General features: G+C 47.0%; 1 protein-coding gene across 3 annotated transcripts in view; it reads left to right on the top strand.

The window, feature by feature from the left end:
• Positions 1-26,690, top strand: part of LOC119161486 (uncharacterized) — a 195,545-nt gene that overhangs the window by 155,161 nt on the left and 13,694 nt on the right. For all 3 annotated transcript variants that reach the window (XM_075879190.1, XM_075879191.1, XM_075879192.1), the window contains one exon: positions 7,760-8,061. In XM_075879190.1, the coding sequence (XP_075735305.1) occupies positions 7,760-8,061 (302 nt within the window). The remainder of the gene's footprint in view (positions 1-7,759; positions 8,062-26,690) is intronic.

The raw sequence follows: 26,690 nt of genomic DNA, 5'->3' as shown, positions 1-26,690 counted from the left end.
CAGTGCTGTTTCTTACAATTTCAACGATATAAGATTTTAGAAGATTACTTCACAAAAACATGATGAAAAGTTTCGTTAGGCTGGTCAGGTGGGTAAAAAATGTGAAAATGTGAAAATCGCATACGAAGTTTCAACATGCACTGCAAAAGTTTCTATAAGGAACTTTTACAACAATTTTATGCAGATTTTCCCCATATATTTTCCTACGAAACAAAATGTGCCTTATTCCACCCTTGGAATCATTTCTCAAAAGTTTTTCCAATGTGGAAAGCATCATCAGAACTCCACCAAGACAAGCTGTTGAGGGGTTCTGGAAAAGCTGTGGGGTATGAGGTTCAAATGACTAGCTGTTAGGCAGCATGCTGCCCTGGGTAATAAGTTGCTGTGTTCTGGACCCTCAAGGGACCGTGAAAATGTTTGGAAAATCGGGCATCCGTCCGTAAAAACAAATGCCCGCAAAAATGCCCCCTTTTTATAGGTATTTTTTTGCTGACACAGGGTCACGGCTGTAGTACAAAATTCTTGTTGCAATTCTGTTAATGCATCGTTTAGGTGGCTCTGAATAGAGCCGGTTATCAAAAAAAAAAAAAAAAAAAACATGTGACCGGTGCTACCTCAGTAGTCAACACGCTGGCCCCCAAAAAAAGTTTTTTTTTCTTTTGCTTGGGATTCCGCTTGGCCGCGATGATGTCTGCCTCAATTTCAGCTACATGTCATGCTGTCTCTGTTCACTGATGACAGTGTTATCGATGCCCTTGTCTTCTCCGAGCTCGTTGGCTGTGTAGACAAGGACCGACTCCATGGAGGTCGAACTTTCAAGTAGACGACTTTCCCGACAAAACGGTCTTTGTTTGCGCCGATTTCTCAACTCGCTGTGCCTGCTTCTGCGGTTGACTAGTACGAAGCATCAATCCGAAGTGTATTGCTCGTCGAACTTGGTCCTGCGGCGGCGTCAGTAGACAGCGTCGTTGAAGTTTCCGGCAGATCCACTAGGTCCCGCCGCGACACCAACTCAGCTGCCAAAGGCGCACTTGTAGCTGCCATCTTCTTGTTCCAAGGCAGTTCTTTACGACTTCCAAAAGCTCGTCGCGTTGATGGTTTAAGACGAGTGTCTAGGTATCTTGATCGTGGTGATAAAATATTGGTGCAAAGCGGAAACGCTGTGCGTGGAGGAGCACGCACGATCGTAAAAGCAGACGCACACAAGTGGACAGCCACGGCCGGCGGCAAATGCAACACACACACACAAAAATAGATGACGTCTTGTTCACGCCGGCCAACGGGAGACTCGGAACGGCGCGCTTGAAAAGCGCACCGCGTGAGAGCCAATCGGCGATCTAGAAACAACCTTCAGAAAACCTGCGACAGCAGCCATTCCGCTTGAGCGACCCAATTTGAGAAAACGCAAATTGTGCACAAAGAGAACAGCTTCAAATCATGCCCAAGATGGTGGCGCTCGGTTCGCCGCAACGCACACGGCGCGCGCGCGAAGTTCGAACAAATTTTGACCGTTTGGGAGAATTTTAGTACGACCAGGGTGCATTGAAGGCCAATTTTATTGCGTTTCCCGACTGAATTCAGTCCCGAAAATAAGCTTTGCACAAATAGACTCTTTTACCATTTTTTACCGTTCCAAGACTTGCGTCCTTCCTCCCTTAAAGAAGCCAACTACCAAGTAGGAGGGATCGACATAACTATTGGCTAATTTTAGTGGTGATGAAAAGATGATTTTCAGAAACTCTGATAAAGTATCTTATTTGCATTTGCAGTCTTCATTGATGTTTTGTTGTTGCCTGCATTCATTGGAGGTGTAATACACCTATTTATGTGGTGGAGTCTTTCAGTTCTACTGAGCCCGCCATTACAGTACTTTCAGGAAAATTATAACTGTGCTAAAAACGAGACACAAGAATGAAGTGGACAGGACGATCACAGCCTGTCCATGTCTCCACGACTGCGATCGTCCGGTCTACTTTGTTCTCGTGTCTCGTTTTTAGAGCAGTTATAATCTTTCTAAATGTCTTGCCAACTAGCCCCCCATCATACGCTCCTCTATTAAAGTATGTACTGTTACACTTAGAGTTAAAACCCTTTATAAGAGGCATGCTCCAGACAGCAACTCTTGTCTTTTATTAGAGATGCCTGTTATAAGTAGGGTACCTTTTTTTATTGGCGCTTTTTTATTGGCGCCAGTATGCCTTACGGCATCAGTTAAAAAGGAAAAGTTCTGTTTCCTGTATTAAAGCGTAATACTGATGAGAACGGTGCTGCATTACGAAGAACATGTATGTTGAGTTTCAGGTAGCACGGGGCATACGAGACGGATGTGCAGAACGCAGTTATCGATAGCTGCGTTTACGTATACCGCTAGTGATTGTCGATAGTAGTGACGACGCCTTCCTGCGCCACTTGTCGGGTGGATTGTCGCAGGCGGGTCAGTGGTCGGTTATCGCTGGCCTGTGCCTTGAGCCATGGTGGAACTTCTGGCAAGGGTACATCAGGCTGCGGCAGCATTGAATTATAGTAGTGAGCTAGAGGCGCCGCCGCAGGAACAGCTTGACTCTTTAGGTAGCGAACCACTCGACGCTGGTGTACAATTTCGTCAATGGTGTTGAGCTGCACTTGCGCCTGGGGGAGTTGCGATAGGTGTTGTGCGAGGAAGGCATGTAATTGCCCTCATGGAATATTGGTTGGAGGTTTCGAGCAAGTCCCAATCTCTCATTTTCAGTCGTTGAAACTGAGCTTGATAAACAAGCCGAGGTTGTAGGATTGATCGCACCAGCACACGAGCCATTCGAGAACAGGCACCTGTGGTCTTTCGAGAGATGCGACGAATAAGATGGAGGGTATTAGCACTCTCCGGACGAGCAGAGTGAACTCACGCATTTGCAGAGCCAGATGTGTCCAGTTTGACCCCGAGCACACGGATTGTAGATGCAGGAGTGAAGGTTTGGCCATTTTGGCTCAAACAAATTGGCGTCTGCAGGAGGCGATGGCGACCTCGTCTGTTGGTGATAGACATGAATGCAGTCTTCGTGGCAGATAGTGTCAGTCCGATGGACACACACCAGTCCGACGCCTTGTCCAGAGCAGTCTGGAGGGCCTACTGCTAGCGTTGAAGGTCTGGATGTAGTCTCCACATAGTCAAATCATCCGCATACAGGAGGAAGAAGGCAACTGCATACCTGCCAAGTCTCCCGGATTTTGACTGTTTTTCCGGTTGTACGGTTGTCATAAAAATTTCCCGGAAATCGAAATTTCTGTGCGTGATCTGGCCGCATTGACAAAAAAGCTGCTCAATCCGCTCCAGGATTTTCGAACCTACCCCATTCTCTTATAAATGAGTTTAAGAGACGTTCATGTAAACATACAGTATAATTTCAGTGATGCGAAACTGCGGCAGATACGAATTTTTGAAATCCCCCAGCCAAACTCCACTATCTTCATTGGGCCTCAATTCGAATGTTCCGAACACATTTCCTAATCGCGGCGGGTGATACGAAATTTAGTATGGAAACCGTCGAACGAAGGCAGAGAGCAGCGTACTCAAAGCTTCGGGAGTACGCGTGCGACCGGTGCACGCACTGTCTTCTACAGTGCGTGTGATTGTCGTTGCCACAACCTCTGTGGACGACGACGTAACTGTATAGCGACGTAACTGTATAGCATGTATAGCGACGACGTAATTGACAGAACCCCGAAAGTGTGCGCTCAACCAGTCAAAGCAATGCTGCTTTACGCAAACTCTGTGGATAAAACTGCGGCAGATGCTATCCTAGATGGCATAAAACGACTTAGTTTCGAAGGCGCGTGTGTAGCCAAGCGCATGGGGATTGTGAAATGAACTGCCGTTCGCCACAGCCGCCACGCACAAAACCGCGGTCGCGGCGACGTGATAGCGATCTACGAGCTCCGAGAGCACGCAGCGGTAGGGCAGTAAATACGTAAAAAATAAAAAAGTTAGTTCACCGCTAGGGCAAAACAATAAATGCGATAGCAACAAATTGGAATGCAACACTGAAAACGGCAAGCAGATCGAAATGTGCATCGTGCTGCTAACACACAAATGACGCACGAAAACGATACTCGCAGGACGAGAGCGAACTAACAACGTTTACCGCTCGACACCTAACACACTCTTTAAACAAAAACGATGCGCGATACGTAATCACAGGTACAGATGTGTACAAACTAACAAGTGTTCCAGTTGTTATACTTCGCTGTGTATGAAAAGTGCGCTGTTTTCGCAAAAGGGGCTTGTGCAGGGACCAAAGTGACCTTTGTGGGCCAGCAACTAACGCTTTCGTTCCAGTGAAAGCCGAAGGCACACGATCCCCCACCAAAGGATAAGCTCGTGCGCCCAGGCATCCATGGGGCAAAGTACACATGAGAGATAAGCACGCGTCGGCGCATCGTGATGAGCTCGGCGCCGAGTGCGGGCAGCTTTTATTCTTTCAGTGTTCGCATATATATGTGAACACTCGACACACACGGTAGCCGGAAGAAACTCTGATAATCTATTTCCTATATATATATATATATATATATATATATATATATATATATATATATATATATATACACATACAGATAACTATACATATACGATGAAGGGCGGTGAGGACAAAAAAAAAAAGAAACAGCCTGAACTGTCCATATATTTGCTACCACAATAAAAAGGGGCAATACGCGTTTTGGCGTTCCTGGCAAAAGAGTCTAGTAGTGAGCAAAGCTTCGACCCGCGCTTTTGCGGCAGCCAGCAGCATCGTCCGTCCCTTCATGTGTGTTGCAGGAAGACATATGCAAGCTGTTTTAACTGAAATGAATTCTGCAAGTTGTGTTGATCCTTTGAGACTCTCACCTTAGTCAAAAACTCACGTGTTCGGCCACTCCTAGCCATTATAAGACCGCAATGCTGATGTTGGCGCTTGTGATTGAGACCCCCCTCCCACACCCTTTTGTTTTTTGGGATGTTTGTATGTCTGCTTTTTTTTTGTGCCGTGTTCACCCCCCCCCCCCCCCCCTTGCGGCAATCTCCTGATTCTGAATCCTTGAACTTGGCAGGTATGCATCTGGAATGCGTGCTAGTTGCCACGTGAGGGGCAACAGGGCAAGATTGGAAGAGTATCGGGGCCAGCATCGAGCCCTGCGGTACACCCCGCTTCATTATAAAGTGTTCGGTTCGTTCCTTGCCTACTCGGATGCGGAAGGTATGGTGTGCCATAAAAGACACGACAAAGTCGCAGACGCGAGGCAGAAGTTGAAGCCATTGCATTATGTGAATGATCGCAGAGTGGTTGACGTAGGCTTTATGAACTTGCATGGCGAGAAGGGTTCGAATGTTGCTTGATCTTCTTCCCACGAGCACCATGGACGTCAAATGATCTAAGCCATCTTCCGTGCTCAGATGCGATAGAAAACTAATCTGGGCCGGATGGTACCAGGTGTGCTTTTCCAACCACCAGGAGATGCGCGACGCCAACATGTGTTCAAGAAGCTTGCACAACGTACACGTTAGAGCAACCAGCCGAAGATTAGAGATGTTGCTCGAGTGCTTTCCCGGCTTTGGTATCGGCACAACTTCGGCATGCATCCACGATTCAGGCAGCTCTCCAGTCGTCCAGACTGCGTTAAGCGTGTCCAGCAGGCACTGAAGTGCAGGGCCATGAATGTTTCTGAACACTTCATAGGAGATCCGATCTGGTCCTGGTGCCTTGCGTACTTTTGGCTGGTCAATTGCTGCCTGTAGATCCGCCATCGTGTACGGCGCTTGCATGCCTTCAATGTCGGACTGACTGGGAGTCACGCCAACCTCCGGAGGCAGGTTACACGGACAGCCGAATTGTGGTGAACCCAAGTTGTAGGCTGGGAAGAAAGCCGTAACTATTTCTGGAGTGAACTGGCTTGGCGTGCATTGGCCGCTGGGTCCGGCGTGCGAGTGCCTAATTCCATGCTTCGGAACCTCGCCATATTGATACGAATGAAGATGATGGACTGAGTGATGCACAACAGTCCATCCACCGTTCCCGGGCGAGATGCTTCTCGCAGCGACGGGCTGCAGCGTGAGTCTGTTGAGGTTATCACGAAGCTCAGCGTCGGCCGGATCTCGGTTTAAGGCTAGCTCTGCACGATGGCGTGCTGCCCACAGATGCAGAAGATGTAAATTTGGAGGTGGTCTGTTCTCCTCTACCCAGCTTGACTGCGTGGCAGCTTGTACAGCTGTCGTTAACGCCTGCAATGGATCAGACGATGTATCAGCAATCGAAGCATTCAGTTCCTTGCTGTATAAGCCCCAGTTGGTTGGGTAGCATCGACGTCGGAGGCGGCACTGGTTATATGTGGCCAAACCGGTTATCAACAGATGGGGATCACTCCCCAGCAGTCTGGTTCTAGGTCCCACGAAACGTCACACATGCCCAACCATGAGGACCTTGGAAAGTGACCAGGCACGTGTGTCCACGGCCCATATAACTAGCTGGTATGATCTTGTGAGTGGAACAGGTCAAAGCTGCCACAAGGCGCTCCCGCGATTCCTCTGGGTGAACCCCAGAGACCACATACCGACGCAAGTCCGAGCCCGAACTCAAGTATGCTTGCACTGGCATGGTATAATCAGCTGTGACTGGCAGAGTTCGCAGTTGGGTGAAACGGTCAACATCCGCTAGCGAACGCACCCATACGGATACGTGGTTGGAGGGATGGTGAATAGAGAAACCTTGAAACGCAATGGTTTTGAGGCAGGCATCGAAGGCTTACTGAAGGAGGCGATTTGACAATTTTGATTCCTCGAAGCACTCACATGGTTTTACGACGACCTTGTACTTAGACTCTATGCCAGGCGAGGCAACAGCTGCCGGAGAGGGGCATTCTTGCTTGCTTGCCGGTGTGGCTGAAGCAGACAAATGATGTGCATTAATTTGTGAGTCAGCTACGCGTTTTGTGCTATGTTTCGGAGCCAAGGGTGGTTGTGATGGCTGCAACATAAGCTCTGCTGCAGCCGTCGATACTGATTCACGTGAAGAATGTGGGAGCGTCGCCGCCACCAAATGCAACCTGCGAGCGTCCCACGCACATTGTTGAAGCGAACTGCGCCAAGGGTGGTTAGTCCAGGTTGTCGATGGTGTCCGGTAGAAGAGAGCCTGGGGGCGACCCCACGGCCTCGTCCAAGGTGTCCGGTAACTCTGTCCTGAGCCGATGGGTTCTGACAGCTGGGCGTCGTTGAGCCAGGGCGCAGGCAATGCGGGAACGCCGGTGGGGCGATAGTCGCGCGAGCCGATGCTATCAGCCGATATTCACGGAGCTGTAGAAACGCGTCCGTTCTCGTCGGCAGCTCAGCTGCGTCTCCCAGTAGGGTACGTTGTATGCGTTTTCTTACCAATCCGTATTTTACTTTAGGCACACTGGTGTCTCTTATACCCATTTGTCTCTTATATCAGTGTCTCTTACAAAAGGTTTCGACTGTAGGTGTTTCTGAAACCACCGGTATGTTTCTTCCGTGAGGCATGCCTTACTTTTGCAGCCTCTTTCACCTTGACCGTTCTCTGTCGTCACAGACATTCTTTTGTGCCCTAATGAATTAGGCCTCATGTTTCTCTTCATTTTGCCAACCCGTTTGCAGTTTTTTTTTTTTTTGACAACAAAATTTTTTAAACTTTTGGTCTGACTGTAGGAAGACGAAGTTCTAAATTTATGGCCCTAATACATGTTCCATCATGGTACAGTCAGGTTCTGCTTACAATGTGTGTATTTCTCAATGCAGAAACAGTGGCAACCCACCTCGGAAGCGTTCCTGGACACAAAGGCATGGTGCTGCCACCTAAAAAGTCTCGCCGTGGTGTCCGTCTCATCGGCATGGAGATTCCAGAACATGATACAGTGCCTGTTCTTGGGCAACAAGTAAAGGCTACCTGTGATGTAAACAGCCAGGAGGAAACCCAGGCAGCAACTCTGCCTCAAGTTGCAGCTCAGCAGCCGCAGCCGGTAGGGGCCACAACCAGACGAAGAGGCAGTCGTGTGGAGAGCCAACCTCAGCTACGGCCACGGCGTACCCGTAGTGTGGAAGTACGTGTGCTTTCTTTTACTTTCATTTACTCTAATGGTTGCCAACTAGGTTGAGATAAAGATGTAAATGCATGAAATTGAAATCTGAAGAAACAATAACAAGGAATAAAAAAATTAAAAGATGTGCACATAGAGGGTACTGCGACTATTGTGCACGGGTAAAAAGAAAAAAAAAAGCTAACAAGAATTAAATCTTCTCATTTTCCGAGTTTTAAAATACAATGGAACCCCGATTGTACTATACTTTGAGGGGACCACACAGAATCGTTGTATAATCGAAACTAAGAATATATGCAGTGACGCTTAGTGCCCCCTCCGCCCAAGAAACTGGTACAGACTACCTGAATAAGCCCTGGGCACAACGCTGGTCTTTACCAAGGAAGGTACAATACATTATTTTAGGGGCAAAGCACCATCAGGTTTGGGGTCATCTGTAGTTCGTTGTACCCACTATACGCCATGACGATGAAGAATAAACATGCTAGCACATGTGCAGCACATGCAAGGTACCCACTATATGCCATGAGGATGAAGAATAAGCATGTTGGCACGTGCAAGGTATCCGATATGAACGGCAACGCCGACAACAAGCTATTGCGGAGGTAAGGGCTCGGGAAGTGGCGGCAAATGAGAAGAACGTCTAGTGGACTCAGAGTTGAGAGTGCGGGAAGCGGTGGCTCAACAGCAACGCTGACAGCAGGCTGCTACCCTTGCCGAAGGCAAAATGTCGAAAAACTCCAAAGCGGCTCCGAGTTGAGGGCATTGGAAGCGGCGGCTCAACGGCAACGCCGACTGGCTTGTGCGGTAAATGATTTCTAGGTACGCTCTACGATGCATTTTTTTATGACTGGAAACAACCATCAACCACCAAGAAGACGTGCTTAGACCTCGTCTTTGCCGACATCAGGCTAGATCCGATAAAACAACCATTGCCTTTACTTGTCATGGACCATGAAGTGCTAATAATGAAGTCAAGCTGAAATTCACAACTCCACACGACATACTATTTATGACCAATAAACATTGTATTAACTGCAGGGGTGAAACAGCTGCATTAATTTTGGCAAGTTGATACTATTTCCCATTTTTGCGCCAAGCTGCGCCAAAATTATGAAGTTTGCCAAAATTGCGCCGCGCTTCACCAAAATGCGCGACCAGCCTCAAAATTTTTGCAGTTGCGCTGATTTCAGCAAAAAATGGAGGCCACGTTGGCCACCTTTAGTTTGAGGCATCAATTAAGGGGGGATGCTACACCTTCCAAAAACTCTTTTATTTTTGCGATTACCTCAGTCAAATTTGGAGAGCCTATGTAGATTTTACTGCTAATTTCAAAAATCTAATTCTTTTTTTGCTGTGACAATTAGTTTTAAAGATATAATGAACTGCGACTTTTTCAATTAAGGCCTAATTAGCTAATTAACTGTAACTTGGATATTGATGTGCAACCTATAGAACCAATTCGGTATGTTCACAGTGTGCAATAAAGTATAAATCATTGTTTTGGACTATTTCGAAGCAAAGTTGTGGGATGTTGAATATGACATGAAAAATTTCATGTCAGTGCCGTCGTAGCTAACGGCAATATTGCCCCGGTGGCCGAAGCACAAGTCATCATAAATTGTTCTAACCTTTTCCGCACATTCGCTCATAGCGGACTCAGCCGCTCGCGTTGCAGCGGGTGCCAGCGTGTTCTTCAAATGCCGCTGAAACGTCTTGTGGTGCATACCGCGGTGTGAGATGCCCATTGTTGCGAAAATATCGTTCATTTTCGTTTGGCCGTTGCCGGTAGCCACCATCGCCCTCGAAGCGAGAAGATTTACTTCAAACGGATTGCACGTTTTCGTGCCGTTCGCGCGGGGCGAAGTCCATTCATTCGCGATCTCGCCGCACCTTTCACACTGCACTAGCACTTTCACGGCAAGTCCGTAGTCCCGATCCCCTCTGACGATCGTAGCCGGTCCGTGGCAGGCTTTGCAACACAAGGCACCCATTATCGCGTTTAGGATATCTAGATGCATAAGCAGATAAGAAGCAGCGTGGTCCGAGTCCTGCGCGGTTGCCTCGCTACAACTCGCGGTGAAAAAGTCAATTTTCCGTGCAGTTGCTGGCGCCGATGAAAGCCGGTCGAGCGTCGCTTTCTCCCGGGCATGATTTTCTTCAACTTCGGTGTTTGTCACCACCTTGGCGTCGATTCGTAGTCGTCCGGAGTTCGCTTCACCGTCATCGTCGTCGGAGGCAACGCGCTCGGTCGCACCATCGCTGAACGGCCGCGGAGCGTCGACACATCGTTCGTCGGAGTCACGACCGGCTTTATAAATAGCGACCTGCGCATCCGCCACCAGCGCCGTGTCCGTGATTTTTTTTTGCTTGGTGTGTTATTTATAGTTTCCGCGAGCGCCGCTGCAAGCCGTGGGGCTGCTTTTAATCCTCACGTCTCCCATCCTCGCGACTGCGTATGCTGCCGGGCGAGGGTGATCGGCGCGTTTGCTTGTGCATTTGCATGCACGTCTCTTGGTATTACCTCAACTATTAGCTATGGTTGAAAGAAGTTGGGCGAAGTAGTTACACGGTGCAACTTGCGCAATGGTTTATTGCTGCGTACCGCTCTGCAAATCAAGCGGGCGCACGGCCGCATCACGAGGAATATCGTTCCACGAGTTCCCGATCACGGATGTGCGGAACCTGTGGCTGAAGAACATTCATCTTGCTCTTAATGTGATGCAGTCTGTTGAAGATGCTGGCTTTCGAGTGGTTCGTCTTGTTGGAGACAATCACAAGTCGAACACGAAGTTTTTTTCAAGCTTGTCAGGGGGGCAGATACAGCCTGTTGTAGAGTAAGTGCAGGGATCTTATGAAGTCACATCTGATTGGGTGAAGTGCCAGCCTTGCCTGTCGAGCCTGTCAAGCAAGCTGCTACTGGCACGGACATCCGGAAGCTCCCGCTGCCTCACCTAGCTACACTGGAACGCTACCCATGTATGTGCACAATCATTACGCAGCTTGAACTGAAACATAAGATTAAGTGAACAGTTACAGATAGAAAAAAGACAACACAAGAAAACAAAGCGACACCGTGATATAATTGTTTTCTAAACTGCTGTGCTGGAGGGAGCACAGCAGTTTACGAAACCGTAAAACGAAACCCACCTTGCGAAAGGTGCTGAAGGTCTAATTCTGAAGGCCAGACTGTCTCTAAATGTGCTCGTGATTCAGTGTGTCATTTAACGAATAAAACATTTGGCAAGTTGTGATCTATTGTTGCTCTAAGCTTGAATGCATGGATTAGATGAGTTGGGTGTGTCCTCATTTCGTCACACGTTCAAGTTTCCTTGAACTAATTCCGTAGTCCTTACGGTGCGCCTCGAAGCCCAAATGCAAGCACAGCGCGTAAAACCCAGAAAAAAAAAAAAGCGTGTAATATTTGTTGGCGCTCCCGTCACCTGCATAAAACGCGATAAATCTGACGAGACGGCCAATGCAGGTACAACTACCGTAATACAGTTTAAAAGTTAGCGAGCTCATTGCACCAATCTGTGTGACCTGCGTATCAAACAAGCCACAATTGAAGGTGAAGTTGCGCAAGAACTCTCGAAAGGATAAAGTGACAAGTACGTACGCGCACAAAATGTAACAGCCGACCTAGCCTACTTGTTTTCCTGCACTTCGGAGTGCACCTCGCGGACCTGCTAAATATACCTCATTAGACAGAACCAGCATGGCACTGCATAACATTCTTTGACAATGTTGTCTAGGCTGCCAGGAAAAGCTAGCCCAGGTTGCAGGCCCGTGCAACAAGCCACCGTTACGAGTGCTGACGTTTCTACGTTTCCTCGAAGTTGGTTGGTTGGAAGTTGGTATATACTGCCTTGTTTCACGTCATGGTAGGCAGAACAAAAAACAAAACAGCTGATGTTTGCAAAGGCACAGGGTTTACACGATCTCGTGCGTTCCGCTGTCGTAGTAGCTGTAGCAGCCGACACGAAGTTGAGGATTAATCCCAGTGCCCCCTGGTGAGACGCGCCGTCAACATCGCGGCTTTTCTTGGACCGCGTAGCCCCGTAGGAGAAGGGCGCGTGCGCAGGTCGCTATTTATAAAGCCGGTCGTGGTCGGAGTCAACCAAGGGCTCTGATGACTTCGTAGACTTTCTCCCACGATCTTTGCTTTCCTGCGACCAAATGCGTGCACGGTCCGATACTTTTTTGCGTTTCCAGGCATGGCGATACGATCAGAAGCTTCAGAGTGCTCTGCCGATTTCGAGGCGTCACAACGGTAACCCTTTCAAAATGGCGTCAGGTCGCGTATGCAGGCGCAAGCCGCGAGTTTCCAGCCAACCGGAAAGCGCCATTTCAGTCACGTGCGCGTTTAGCCAATGGCAGTGAGCGCGGCTCTTCGTCTTTGAGGCCCCGTTTTTCAAGCCGGGGAAACGCTCAATGTTGCTTACTGAATAAAAAAAACAGCTGAAAACGCGTTCTTTCAAACAAGACCAAAATGGCGCCGATCGAGCGCGTAGTTCCCGCGTATCGTAGAGCCGAAACCTGCGCTATTAGCCCTCAATTTGAAGGGCAGGACGCCCGTTTTCGGTTTTTTAAAGTTGAATAACGATAAAAGTTGATGGTATTCGGCTATGAAATTTTGTAAATAGGTGCGCAATGATGTCGGGAACGCGAAAAGAAGGTCCGCGAAAACTCGATTTTTTGGCTGATTTTCGGTCCCGAAGTGCCGCGTCCCCCCTTAATGCAGGGATTCAGGCGTCATCTGGATCCCTGGTTACCTAACTTTAAACCGAACCTGAGACCCTAAACCATGTTTATGCCAGGAAACACGGGAAAGATGAACGCTCAGATGAAGTAACAATGGCGCGATCCCGTGGGCCCGCCGACCGCAGCGGATATCTGTTTGCGGGAAGACGCAGCTTCTAGACAAAAGTTCGTTGCCGTAGCCAGCAACACTTTGTTGAAAATGACTTTCCTAGTCAGCAAACCCAGCTATGGCGTGTTAGGACCTAAATCTGGAAGCATATGACGCTATGACAGTGCACGAACAAACTCTACGAGTTGCGAACACCGCCATTGCCAGTGACCATGCAGTTGCCATAGCAGCGTCACATGCGATAGAAACCCGGTGCCACCACCAAGCTATCAGGCGTGTGCAGTTGTTACTTTATCTGGTCAAACACTCCTTTAAAGCGAGTCGAGAAGTTGTGCCCTAAACCTGACTCCATCGTGTGAAAAAAGGGGGGGAAGGGGAGGAGGGAAGTGTGTCCGTTCGAAAATTTTTTGGCCTTGTTCTAACTCGTGCAGAACGCCACTTAAACCTTCGCCGCAGTGCTCTGTTGGCCTGCAGAAAAACGTTTGAAGAGTTAAAAGGGGCTGTTAGTCACGGGACACAGCACATTTTACCGTATTTATTCACATAATACTCACACTTTTCTTTGCAAAGATAAAAAGTAGGGAGGTGTGAGAATTACGCGGGGAAAATGTTCTGCGAAAATGTACAGAGCGAATAAGAAAACGGAAGTGGTCGCAAATCAAAATTTTAATGCCTGCCACTCACGACAAGATTTGAGAAGTAATAAAGACTTACATTAGCAAATAAACCACAGGTTTAATACAAAGTAAGACTTATTTGAGACACAAAATCCACAAGCAAATAGTAAAAATAGCAAAAACTCATGGGCTAGCTGAGGCTACTCTGTATAGATCAAGCTTGTCTAGGTTGCTGCCCTGGAATACAGATGTCCCCGCCGCGGCGGTCTACTGGCTACTGGTACTCAGCTGCTGACTCGCAGGTCGCGGGATTGAATCCCGGCTATGACGGCTGCAAAATTCTGTAGGCCTGTCCTCAGATTTGGGTGCATGTTAAAGAACGGCAGGTGGTCGAAATTTCCGGAGCCCTGCACTACGGCATCTCTCATAGTCATATGATGGGTTTGGGACATTAAACCCCACATATCAATCAATCATCATGGAATACAGATGCAATCGAGGCACATCCAGAATTGATCTTAAAGCCACGAAATCTGGACCACTAAAGAAAATGAACTGCCAGGATAAAATAAAATTTTCATTCTAAGAAGGCATACTGCACACGTCTTGCTCTTTCTTTTTCTAATCTTCAATTTAGTAACGTGCAAGTTTTTCTTATGCATCTGCCAATAATTTGTGGGCATTATATTAGTGTATTAAGAGAGGACTTTTTTTCCTTTGGCAGTATCAGAAAGTCATGATGTGGAGTCTGTATATAATTGTCTTGTGATTGAGGTTTTTAATACATCATTCCCCGGGTCTTTTCTTTGGACCAAACTGCTTCATTAGAAATGCCAGTCATTGCAAGCTTAAAAGACATTAAATGAAGGTTTCCCTGTATTTTGTTATGTTTAAGTAAAATATTGTTTTTGAAATGTCTCCTCTTAGCTTTCACTCTGACATTTACTCTAAGAAGTCTGTGAAAACACATTAGAGGATCATTTCCTCAGTTTCCTGAAATGACATTTTAGAATATGTAGACTCATTTGCATTAAGACTGCCGGTTGTACACTTCCATAGCGCATACGAACTGCATGTGTGAGCGCACTGAAGAGCACCTGTCCAGAAAGTAGGTCAGTGAGAATCCTATTGTAATCCTTCCTCTTGTTACCAACGTAACAGAAGCAGTTTTTGCGCGTCCCCGATTTAGAGCAACCATAGCGGTGACATTTTTGTAAATCAGCGCCTGCACAAAAATGAGGATGTTCTCACTCCAAGCAGCATTTGACAAGACAGTAGCAAAGTGGTCACACTTTGAATGATTCTAAACCAAAGAGCCATCAGGTTTCCAGTTAAAAGAAACCAGTACTACTCGAACAAAATCGAAATTAACTGCCATGCACCTGCGCATAACCGGATGCACAGGCAATAGCCGAGGCATTGATGTAGTTAGAGCAAAAAGGAAGAAGGAAAATAGTACAAGGAGAGACATTGGCTCAAGAGAAAAAAATGTTGTGTATTCCCTGAATGTGGCAGCACAACACATATGATTTGGGTGCACGTTAAGGTACCCCAGATGGTCGAAATTTCCGGAGCCCTCTACTACGGCATCTCTCATGTGTTCAACGTCATTGAACATATCGAAAGTGTTTGCGGAGAATGTAAAGTACTCGTGAATTGAAATGTTGAAATGAGACACTTTAAGGCTAAGTAATACACATAATTTCACTTCCACAGTCTTCAGTTCAGGTTGTGTCAGCATGGTTTCGACTCTTACATGTACATCAGAGCCAGGATTACCTTTGGAGACCAGATTCATCACAATATGACATGGTTGTCTCAAGTGATTGTGCATACCAGTTGTACAGCCGACTTCTCTTAAGGGGAGACACTGGTCTGAAAAAGTTTTTTTTCAATTTTCAGTATTTCCAGCTGAAATTTTGATACATTATGTATTTTTCACGGCTGAAAACAAATATGCAATTAGTTTTTTGCTATCGCTTTTAGATTTTAAATATTGACTGTTACATAAACTTGCATTCTGCCCTGCCTTTTGACATCTTCCTCATAAAATATTGCTACAAATTTGATATGACAGCATTCCGTGAAGGCCAGGGAGTGCAACAAAACCATAATTTTATTTTTAGCTTCATTGGTACCAGAGTTATGGCCTTAACAAGTATACTCATTAGAAATCTGAAACTGTTGCTTAAGTTCGTTGCTAATTAAATCACTATTGTAAATAAAAATATTGCATTTTATTGTTTTCTTGCACTAATCAATGTATAAGCTTTCAAATGCTGCAAGAATTATCAAAATCTGACTGCTACATCAAAAGATACTGTGGGCAATGGCTTGGGGTGTGATGAAAAATTTGTTTTGAGAAAACGAGAAAAGAAGATTAGGAACATGCTGAGCACTTATATTTAACAAGGAAAGGTGTGAATCGGTGTATTAACCATGTTAGAAGCCACCAGGAATGTAGTCATCATCATTCTCCTTGGTGCGCTTTCTTTTCATGGCATGCTTGAAGTTTACAGCATGCTCATGCTTCTTCTCCGATGCCACTAGTCGGCGACTGTCCTTTTCTGAGCATCTTTCAGCGGCCACAACACTCTGCTGCAGGTGCAGCTCCTTCAATATGGCGGCATCTGCTCTCCCTTTGCAGCGTTGAACCTTGCGACAGATCGGCCACAGCAGCTTCAACGCTGAAAAGCGACGCATGTTTGTTTTTGGACATGAGCGACCAGATGACGGAGTGCAGGCTCTCGTTTGGGTTCTGTGTTTTGCCTCGCTGACAACGCTCCAGCAATTTCTTGTCAGAGAGGCGCGTGTAAATAGGCCGCAAGGCATCAACCACATACTCCGGCAGGTTGTAGCGATGATTCGGAGGAGTCTGCTGCTTGGCAACAGCCTTGTTGTACTTGCACCATGAGTCTTCACCAGTTGAGCAGTGAGAGTGCTGAGGGCTTGCATCAGTAGATGCTACGTGATAAAAGGTTGCCCAGACAGCATTATTCATGGCCTCAATGCTTCCTTGATTTTTTGTAAAGCCCATCCATAATATGACGTGAGCTTTGTGACCAGCTCGCCTGTCAGTTTGCCCTTGCCGCCAAGGCTTGGCTTTCCTTCGGCTCTTTGTTTTTGCAGGAGGTTTCGAAGTGCTGTGCCCATGCGCTTATGCACATGGTTGACACAGTCCTCGTTTTCTATTGGCACGAAGCCTGCTTGCCTCCTGCAGACTGTTGAAGGCGGCCCGGCTGTCTCCATCACACAACATGGTTGTGTAGCGGAGCCCATGTCTCTCCAATGAGCGGCCAAATAAAATTTGTGCTGCTTCCACCTCCATTTGTCCTGGATTACTGGAGGTATTCTTTTGGCAAGTATGACCAGCTAGCCACTCGGCATACCTTGGGTTGTCCTCCTTCGGCCCTAGCTGGCAGCTTAAACAAAAGTTCGATAGGACGACGAAGTCGAGCACATAACCCGTGAATAGTTCAGTCACGGTCCCTACAAAATGATGGGATGAGTGGCCCCTGGTCAGCCAAGTCCCATCAAAGGAAATGGCGATATTTCCAGGACTTCTATAAATGAGTTCGGAATACACTGTTTTCACACTGCTCGCGCAGTCGTCAATAACGCGCGCGGCAGCCTTCTGTGCAGCAGGGTTCATTTTCAATTTCACATAATCCTGGTATGTCTTGGTGTGCAGGCCTCTCCGTGAAATATTTAGGGCGGAAAAAAAATATCGTTGAGCGCAGTTTGCCCGTTTCCAGTGCTTATTGTCGCGCAAACGGCGAGCACGTTAATTTCGAAGGGGTCGTGTGCTGCTTCCCCCTCCTGCTCTCGGCGAGCTCCATATGGTCCTCAGTTTACCGCACTCGTCACATGTGAGAACAAGTTTCGCGGTTATGCCATATTCGCGGTCTTCCTTGGAGATTCTGCCAGGCCCACCACCCACACCGCACTTCATACACTGAAGAAGTTCGTTGACCAACTCTAAGCTAACGACGGTGAACGGCGTACCAGGCGTTGCGGCTCCATCTGAGTCTCGAAAAAAAGACCGCTTGCATTTTGTGGCAGACTTCGATGAGAGATCTTGCAGAACATCGCTCGCACGACACTCGATGGCCACTTTTTCAGCGTCGGAAACCGGGGGAGTGTCGACGCGCACAGCTCTCGTGTGATCTTGGGACGCGGCTATCGCGTCCGCGATTGCGGGTGCCACGGCGGTGTGATAGCGCTGGCACAGCCTGCTTCTTCCGAGTTCTCGGCGGCAGAAGGTCTCGCTGGTGATAAGGTGCGGGGTCTCGGACGCTGTTTTCGGCCTTTTTCCTAACGCATGAGCACTCCGGAACTTCCGATGACCGCCTGCTTTTGCACCGAATGCACAGCCGTTGTTAGGCCTCTACGCAAAATGGTGGCTTGCACGCCGCTGTCTAGCAGACAAATCCCTTCACGTCCAATGGGAAACCGGGAACTGCCTCACGTGACAAAAACGCACCAATGATGTGCGAGTATTCAGTTTTTTTTATGCGCGATAGCTGCGTTGTTGTTAGACGAAAAACGTTCTTCTGCTAGGAACAGATAATAGAAAAATGCGGCTTTAAAATGAGACCACAATGGCCGCGCTACTTCGTGCGGTTCTTGCGCGCTGCGGCGTTGAATACGACCGTTTTTGAGGTGGTTTCGGAAGCGAAAATGGTCATCAAACTGACTTTGCGACCCAATAACTCGACAAATATGCATTACAGGGCTATAATATTTATGAACAGCTTCCTTAGACCTTAATGATTATGAAAAAAAAAATACTTCAAAAAATCTGTTTTTCGGAAAATTTTTGGCCTCCCATACCTGTGTCTCCCCTTAAACTGAACTTGAAGAGGATCCATAAAACTGTTCCATTTATCAGAAGTTTCATTTGAGCAAAGTACACTTGTTTAGTGATCAAAACCTTTATTCAAATTGCGCAAACCTCACTGTACTCATGAGGATGTGTAGGAGAAAAAAAGAAGTGAAGGGTAGTTTGTTTGGCAAGCTTGAGTTCCTTTTTCACAAGGTACGCACCCATGTCCGTCATACAAGTCAGAAATTCTGGACAAGCCTTATGCTCGAAATAGCGCTGCAAAAGTTCAACAGCCTCTTTAGCTGATCGGTCTGGTGGCACCGCTACTTTGGCAATATTCTCACCACATTCATCGCTGGAAGGTTTATTCTCATCTTGCACTTCGGCAATCATTTTCTGGACAGTCTCCATACGACAGGTAGGAACATTTTCATCAATTTATTCGTGGTCCTGCAGCGTGAAAGGGGCAGAGGGCACGACCTGACAGAATACTGTCTCAGTGTCGGCATCAGCAGGGCTTTCTTCTTCATCAGGTAATGCTTTCTTGCGCTTGAAAACCAGCATAGTGAAAGCATTTGTATATTGTTGTTGCCTTCACTTGCTCCCAGGCACAGGCCAAAATGTGGATGGCTGCCAATAAATCTATGCTGTAGCATTTCCCGCTATCTGCACAAAGCAGCAATCGATGGAGCAATTGTCTGTGGTAATGAACTTTAACGTTCTGAATAACCCCTTGATCCATCAGCTGGATCACTGCCCTTGCATTGGCTGGCAAGAACTCCAGAGTGATGGCTTGTAGTCTTTCAACCTGACTGTGGGCTGGGCAATTATCCTCCATGAAGACAACCTTTCTGCCTTGCCTCGTAAATCTTGAGTCTTCCTCCCTTCACCAGTTTTCAAAAATGGCCATGGTCATCCACGCTATTCCGTTCGCATGGTATGCAACGGGAAGGTGTCAAACGCCTTTGAAACAACGTGGGTGCCTTGTTTTTTATATTACCAACAGCTTCAATTTCTCGTCTCCTGCCTTGTTTGCACCCACCAGCACAGTGGTGCAATCTTTACTGCGCTTTCCTCCACCACAGGCTTCGCCTTTGAAGGTGAGAGTCTTTGATGGAAGCGCCTTATATATATATATATAAAAAAAAATCTCTTCGACGTTGAAGACGTCTCGTGGCTCAAAGCTCTTCAAAATTTTCTTAAGCCGCCCCTTTTGCCAGCCAGTTCAAATGTCGCCTTCGACTGCAGCACTCTCACCTGAGATGGCTTTGAAGACTAAGCCATGGCGCGTTTTGAAGCGGCCGAATCATTCGTCGCCTAGGACGAAGTTCTAACACCCGTTTGCATGGCGATCTCTCGAGCTTTCTGCTTGAGAATTGGTCAGCTTATGGGTAAATTGGAACTCCGTGCACGCTTGAACCACAGAAAAATAACTTTTTCTAGTTGTTCATACGGGGTCGTCCGCATCCATTTAGATGTTAGAGGTCCTGTTCTTTACAGCGCCTTCAATCTTTTCTCTGCCCTTGCAGATCCGCGACAGCGTCGATTTCGGAGTGTTGTATTTTTTTGCCACATCCGTCTTGGGCAGGCCACTTCGATCGAGCTCCTGAAGAATTTTCAGCTTTTTTTCAAGCGAGAATGCATGGTGCAGCCGCTTCCTTTCCATTGGGCTGAAATAACACCATGATCCGCCGCACTTAGCCGCACGAGTAGGCCTAACACACAACTGATTCGCCGACTCGGCTCCCACAGCCACCACAAACGAGAGTGGCTACTGGATTGACTTGAACGAGTCTATGCTGTGTTAAGAGTTTACCGTAGGTGACCAATAAGAACTGTTTTGATTAACCGATGAATTTTACTGCGTAACACATAGCAATCCAGCTATATGAGCCCGTTTAGTTCTGTTAATGAAGCATTTTGGTTTAAGCGAGTTTCGCTTATCAAATTTCAGTGTACTATCAAGTTCACTGTACTAAAAAATTTGATGTCGTAATTGAATTGTACATTATTGACCCTGATAGGGTTAAGGCAGTGAGCGTTCTGCTCCTTTGAAGGAGGGAAGTTCCAATGAAAGCTTTTTAATTTGTGGAGATAAAGTGATGAAATTTGCTTGCAGATGTGATCTGTTATGCTCATAGCATAACTGAAATCGGTTTTGAGCTACATCTTTTGGTTTCTAAGTTACAACACTTGATAGACTCTCATTATCATCCCAAAATAATGAAGTAGACAAATGTTCAAGATTTTTTCGCAAGGATATTCATAAGGGCCCATTCTATGCTGTTAAGCTATTGGTTTATTTTTTTCCATTCAAATAACCACACAAAATTATTTCAAATGTCTAGCACATCTTGTCGTACTAACAGCTTTTACAAAAAGCCAATTATAAAAATTTGTATGACAAGCAAGCAAATATGGGAAGCTTTACTGCATTCACTTTTGTCTCCGGATCTAAGTGCAGAAAATTGAATGGTGATATCTTCATTTGTTTTCAAATGGCACAGGGGGGAGGGAGGTTTAGAGAATGGAGCTTCAGGATGGTACAGCTCAAAGCTAGAAAAACCGAACTATGAAATAAGTTTGTTTTATTTTTCGTTGAAGAAATGCAGCTTTATGGCTTTCTTGAGCTTTGATCTGTTCTGATGCCAGTGGCAATAATGTGCCGAAGGAAAGCTGCAGATTGGCATTCTTTTTAAGGCCAATTTTCTCATAATTTTTTATTTGTTGTGCTAGTAAAATTATCTTTTTTTCACGTTCTACTGCTTACCGTATTTACTCGCGTATTGAACCCACCTTTATACCAGAAAAGTTGAGGCCAATCAGGGGGGAGGGTTTATTATGCGGGGGAAAAAAAGTCAAGGGAGTTATAACAGCGAAAATTTTGCATGAGGGTAATTAAAAACTCGCTGTCAAACCTCTACTGGCTTTCAAGTCAGTGCAGAACAATGGAGCCTTTATTTAAGAACTTCACTCTCCACAAAAGAAAACTCCTTGTTTTGGTCCGTGAAATGCACGACGTGCTTCCCGCAAGCAGAGTGCGATTTCGCCTCCTGCTTGCGTGCAGCAGGTGCCCGGTGCGTCCCTGCACGTGCAGCGCTACTGTGCCGACAGTGCGTGTGCAATGGATAGACACTGAAAGGGTCGCCCAGCCACTCTGCTCCTATGCTCCAGCGCATGCTTGACCAACTTAAAGATAAAGCTGGTCATGTTGCTAATGTACCGGCCGATCATAAGCAAAAATGCAGCGTTGGATAGCGGCGCAAGCACGTTGCGCTGTCGGCGCTGTGGCAGAACCAATTTTGCCTGGTTTTTTGCTTTATTTTTATGGTGCTGTGCTTGTGTGGCGCTATAAGCGGAAGGTTTCTTCTGCGTTCGACAGATGGCGCTCTGCCGCAAGAGGTGCAACTTTTAAATTTCGATCGAGGTCGTCCGCACTCTCGCAGCTGTTTAGCATGGTTGTTAAACTATGTTTTGACTTTATTGCATCGTTATTTTCTGATATGACGTGATATAACTTTGTTTCGATGGTCAAGGGCTCTGGCTATCACACCGACATAAAATGCATAGATACATTAAAAAACTGATTTTATTTTTTTAAGGACTACCGGGGGGGGGGGGGGTGCATTATGCGAGTAAATACGGTATATTGGTATGAGTTCACCATGATGCAGACGTGCCAACCCCACAGTTCTTAAAGTACTACAGGAGATGACAAAAAATACTAAAACCAAGTACAAAAATACTAAAATAGCGCTTTATTTTCTAAGAACTGGCTTAGATGAATGGAATTCAAAAGAAACATTTCACAAAAGAGACACAAAAAGTTCTCAAGTCTCGGAAGTGGAGGGGTGGGCTTGCATAGAGGCCGTGGCAGCCTTGGCCTTCCTCAGAAAGTCCTTGTCAAAGACCTGTTCGTGGCACTTTCCCGAGTGTGACTGGGCACATCTTGCGACAAGCAACTGCTTCACAGTCTTTTTCGACGTGGAGGCATGGAACTGGGTGTGCGCCTTTTTCACTTTGCTGAAGACTCTTTCACACTCCGCATTACTATGCGGGAGTGTTAGGACCCCCAACATAAATTTTGAAAGTCTGGCATACTTAAAGCTGCCATCCACTTCTCGTAAACCGGACACCGCCCGCCATTGCTCATCTATCTGCGGCTCCTTAGGTACTTCAGCGGGTAATTCTTCCAACTGAAGACGCATGAACTCTGCCTGAATGTCGTCCAGAGCAGAATTCACATCTTGCCCCTCTTGAAGTGGTAGCAGCACTGCGAAGCGGTTGATTAAGTACTTGACATTAGAAAACCTGGCGTGTTCAATGGACGCAAGCCTTGCTACTTCTGCACTCTTCAACAGCTCACACTTCAGTGGAAATTTCAGGATCATGTACTCCGTTGCTGCAACGAAGAACCTTCTTATATGTGTAAAAAACTCTTCCCTTGCTTCTTTTTTTAGGCCTTCCAAGGTCTGTGTGGTCCAACTACCAATTACAATATCTTCATTATCTCTTTGGCTGACGGAAGATTTGTAGTCAACGTCAGCCAACACATCAGCTTTTTTGATCACTGAAGGTTTTACAAAACGCAACATGAAGGTTTTACAAAACGCAACAAACGCAACATGAAGGTTTTACAAAATGCAACAAAACGCAACATCTCTTAGCAAGTTACTAAGCACTTCACGCAGCAAGTGCACTTGAGGGGCTCCAGACTGCAGGAACACGTTCACCCTTTCAAACTCTGGGATTACAGACAGCAAGAAGTCACAGTATGCTCTATTTGCATCTGATGAAAGAAACATGAATAGCCTTTCTTCTCTGTTTAAGACCTTTCCTGAACGGTTTTGGGTTCGCTTGGGAGCTGTATCCGACACGGGGACATTTGTGTCCAGTCTTGGTCTTTTGCTCTGATGACTGCTCTCCGCTTCCTTTGCATGCTTCTGAAGGTCAGTGCGAAGGTTACATGGCTTGCTGGGAAACTTGGAAACCTGCCCGGAGGGCCTTACTTCACTATGGAAGAAACTAAGCAGTGGCTGCCACTGGTCCACAAGCCGTTTCAGGCTCCTTCCAAGAGAGAGCCACCTCGTGCTGACATGCTTTAAAATTTTCTTGGCCTCTACATCATGGAGAGACTGAAAAGCTTTCAGCTTGTCCTTCCTTTTTGAGCTTTTCTCGAGGTAGTAGAAAATGTCAACTAGCACCTCATCCACATTCAGTGGAAGGCATGCTGAGCCTTTCTGTGCCGCCAGATTGATCAAATGGCAACAGCAGCCCATGATGGCAATGTTCTCATGGCTTTCTTTCAGCACAGCAGCCACTCCGTTTTTTAATCCAATCATGACTGGCGCGTTATCACACGCCATGCCGATGCAGTTCTGGAGCGGTATCTTTTTGCTCGTTAGCGTGTCCACAACAAGCGCACCGATGTTTCGTCCCGTGGAGTTACCTTCGAGGGCAGGCATCGCGAGCAAGGCAGTGCGAACAGTACTATCACAGAACGTCACCACGATTGGATACAGTTTTGCATCGTTGCCGGCGTCATTGCTCCCGTCTGTGGCGACTGAGAACGGAGCGTGCTGCAAGTGACTTATCACTTCGTCGATAGCTTTATTGGCCATTTCCTTCACAATCGCCGTAGTCTTCGTACGGGCGCAGGCGTAGTTCTGAGCTTCCTTCGAGTCCGGAAACATTTTTCGAAAGAGGTCTCCAGCGTGATCAGCAGCCGTGAACGGCACGTTGTGTTCAATCAGGAACGCAGTAAAAAGGCACTCCGCTCGAGTTGTAGTATCGAGATCCGCTTTGCTGAAGTACCCTTCAAGTTTCCCGTTAGAGTCCACAAGTTTCGCCGAGTCTTTGTGTTTCTTCGTATTCACATGTAGCAGAATATCCCGGCGACCAGCGTGCGAAATGTTCACATCACAGCAGCACAAACTACAAAATGCGTACCGCTCACCTTTACGCGACCTCTTAACAAATGGAAAGTGAGTCGAATAGCTGGGAATAAAAACTTGAAAGTATTTCTTCTCAGACATCTCGTGAGCTGCTAGGGCTGAACCATACTCTACCGCTCCGCAAAAACATGTGCAAGGCACCTCCCGCAGCGCATGGTAACAAAGAAAGTCGAGCACATTTTCGCTATCCGTGAAGTCAATGCCTTTTGGCTTTGGCTTTGACTCTGGATATAAGCCAATACAGTGTTGCCTGCATAGCCCCGCAAAAAAAAAGGCCAGATTCAGCTGGTGCAGTTGACTGTCTGAAGCAGCGCGTTCAGTTTGCGAACTTTTTGACCCGAAACATGAAAAATCGTAAAAATATAGTTGTCATTACGATACTCGTAAAAATGTGCTGAAAATCGGGCACTTTACGATAAAATCGTAAAACTTGGCAGGTATGATGATGTAAAAGATGGTCTCATGATTGCAGAAAAAAATTATTTGGAAATTGAACATTTCGACTAAATTTACTACAGTCGACGTCCGATTTCCTGGACCCTCAAGGAACCGCGAAAACGTCCGGAAAATCGGACAGTCCGGAAAAACGAATGCATGTGAAAACACACCTTTTTTTTTAGGTATTTTTCGCTGACGAAGAGGGTAACGGCTGGAGTACAAAACTCCTATTGCCATTCAGCCAGTGCATCGTTTAGGTGGCTCTGAAAAGAGCCATTTATTTATTTAGAAAAAAAAAAAAAAACGTGACCAGCGCTACCTTACAGGTCAGCGCTTGGACGCAAAGAAGTCGCCTTTTTTTTTTGCATGGTGTTCTGTTTGCCCGCGATCATGTCTACCTCAATTTCAGTTAATGTCATGTTGCCGCTGTACACCGATGACAGTGTCATCAGTGCTCGCGTCAACTCCGAGCTCGTTGGCTGTGTAGGAGATGGCTCTTCATTCTCGGTGTTGGAGTCCTCGGAATCCTCCGTAACTTGACGAATGATTTTGTCGTCGGTCAAGTCCGCACATAGCTCAAGGTCTTTGTCAGGGTGGGCGAAGCCCTCAAAGGTTATCCCGGCTGGAATCGACACGAGGGCAGCACGTGGATTTTTCAAGGCAACATCCGCGGATGGCAGTTTCGTCGCAAACGCTGTCCACTTGGGGCGAGATGGCCGTTTCAGCGTTGAGTGTGAAGCCCACGTGGCGAAAACAGTTCCGCAGAGTCTCTTGCGTAACCATCTTCCACGGTTCAGCTAGCATGCCGACGGCAGACCTGAGGTCAACAGCGTAGCTTTTCTCGTCAGAGCAGAGCACCATGCGGCTGAGCACGCGTGATTTGTAATGATGCTTCAAGTTCCGAATCACGCCTTAGTCCATCAGCTGCAGGATTGCTGTGGTGTTCGGCAGCGGAAATTCAATCTGTATAGCCTTTAGGTCCTTGGGGTGGCCATGCCCAGCGGAGTTACCCACAAACAGCAGAACCCTTCGATTTTGCTGCTCGAACCTTCTGTCCAGCTTGTGCACGTACGCTTCGAATAACTGCTGCATACTCACACCTTCTTGTTAGCTTCACAGAGAAGAGGCAGAGTCACTGTCACCGTAAAACATCTCGGGTGCTTCGACTTGCCTATTATAGTAACGGAAGCTTCTAGCTGCCTAACATGTTGCTGCCAACGTGGACAGTGAGCCGCTTCTTGCTGTGCTCGCCGCCGTGGCAGGGGTCACCAGCAAATGCAAGCGTTTTCTTTGGCAGCAGCTTGTAGAACAGTCCAGTTTCGTCGCAGTTGAAAATATCATTAGGTGGAAACTGCTGAAGCAAGGACTGCAGCTTTCCATCCCGATATTCGGCGACAACGGAATCGTCAACGGCGCCGCTTTCCTCGCACATCTTGAACTTCAACTCATTGTGGCTCTTGAAATTGTGAAGCCATGCACCGCTGAATTTGAAGTCTTTCACGCCCACCTGAAGCGCGAAAACCTCCGCCTTCTGCTTCAAGATGTCCTCTGAAACCGGGATTTTCTTAGCGATCATGGCACTGAGCCACACAATGAGCGCTTCCTTGAGCTTCGGGTAAACACCCTGGCTTGCATTCTTCTTTCCAGCCGCGGTTAATTTGGCAGCCGCTTTCAAGATCTTCACCTTGTTTTTGATGAAGTCCGAAACAGTTTGCTTCGAAATTTCGAACTCCCTTCCCACCTCAGCCTGCAACCGACCGAGTTGGACCTGTTCAATGATGGCGGCTTTCTTCTCCATCGTGAGCCTACGAGGGGGCTTTGTGCGCTTCGAAGGCACGGACGAAGACAAAGGATCAGTCGGTGCCATCGCTGTAAATGGCGAATCCACTAAAAAAAAAAAAAAACGCAGCACGAGACAGCTTGGA

This window comes from Rhipicephalus microplus, chromosome X (assembly GCF_043290135.1).
Source record: "Rhipicephalus microplus isolate Deutch F79 chromosome X, USDA_Rmic, whole genome shotgun sequence".
Lineage (NCBI taxonomy): Eukaryota > Metazoa > Arthropoda > Arachnida > Ixodida > Ixodidae > Rhipicephalus > Rhipicephalus microplus.
The sequence above is the reverse complement of the archived record's forward strand: the minus strand, read 5'-3'. Positions and strand labels throughout refer to the sequence as shown.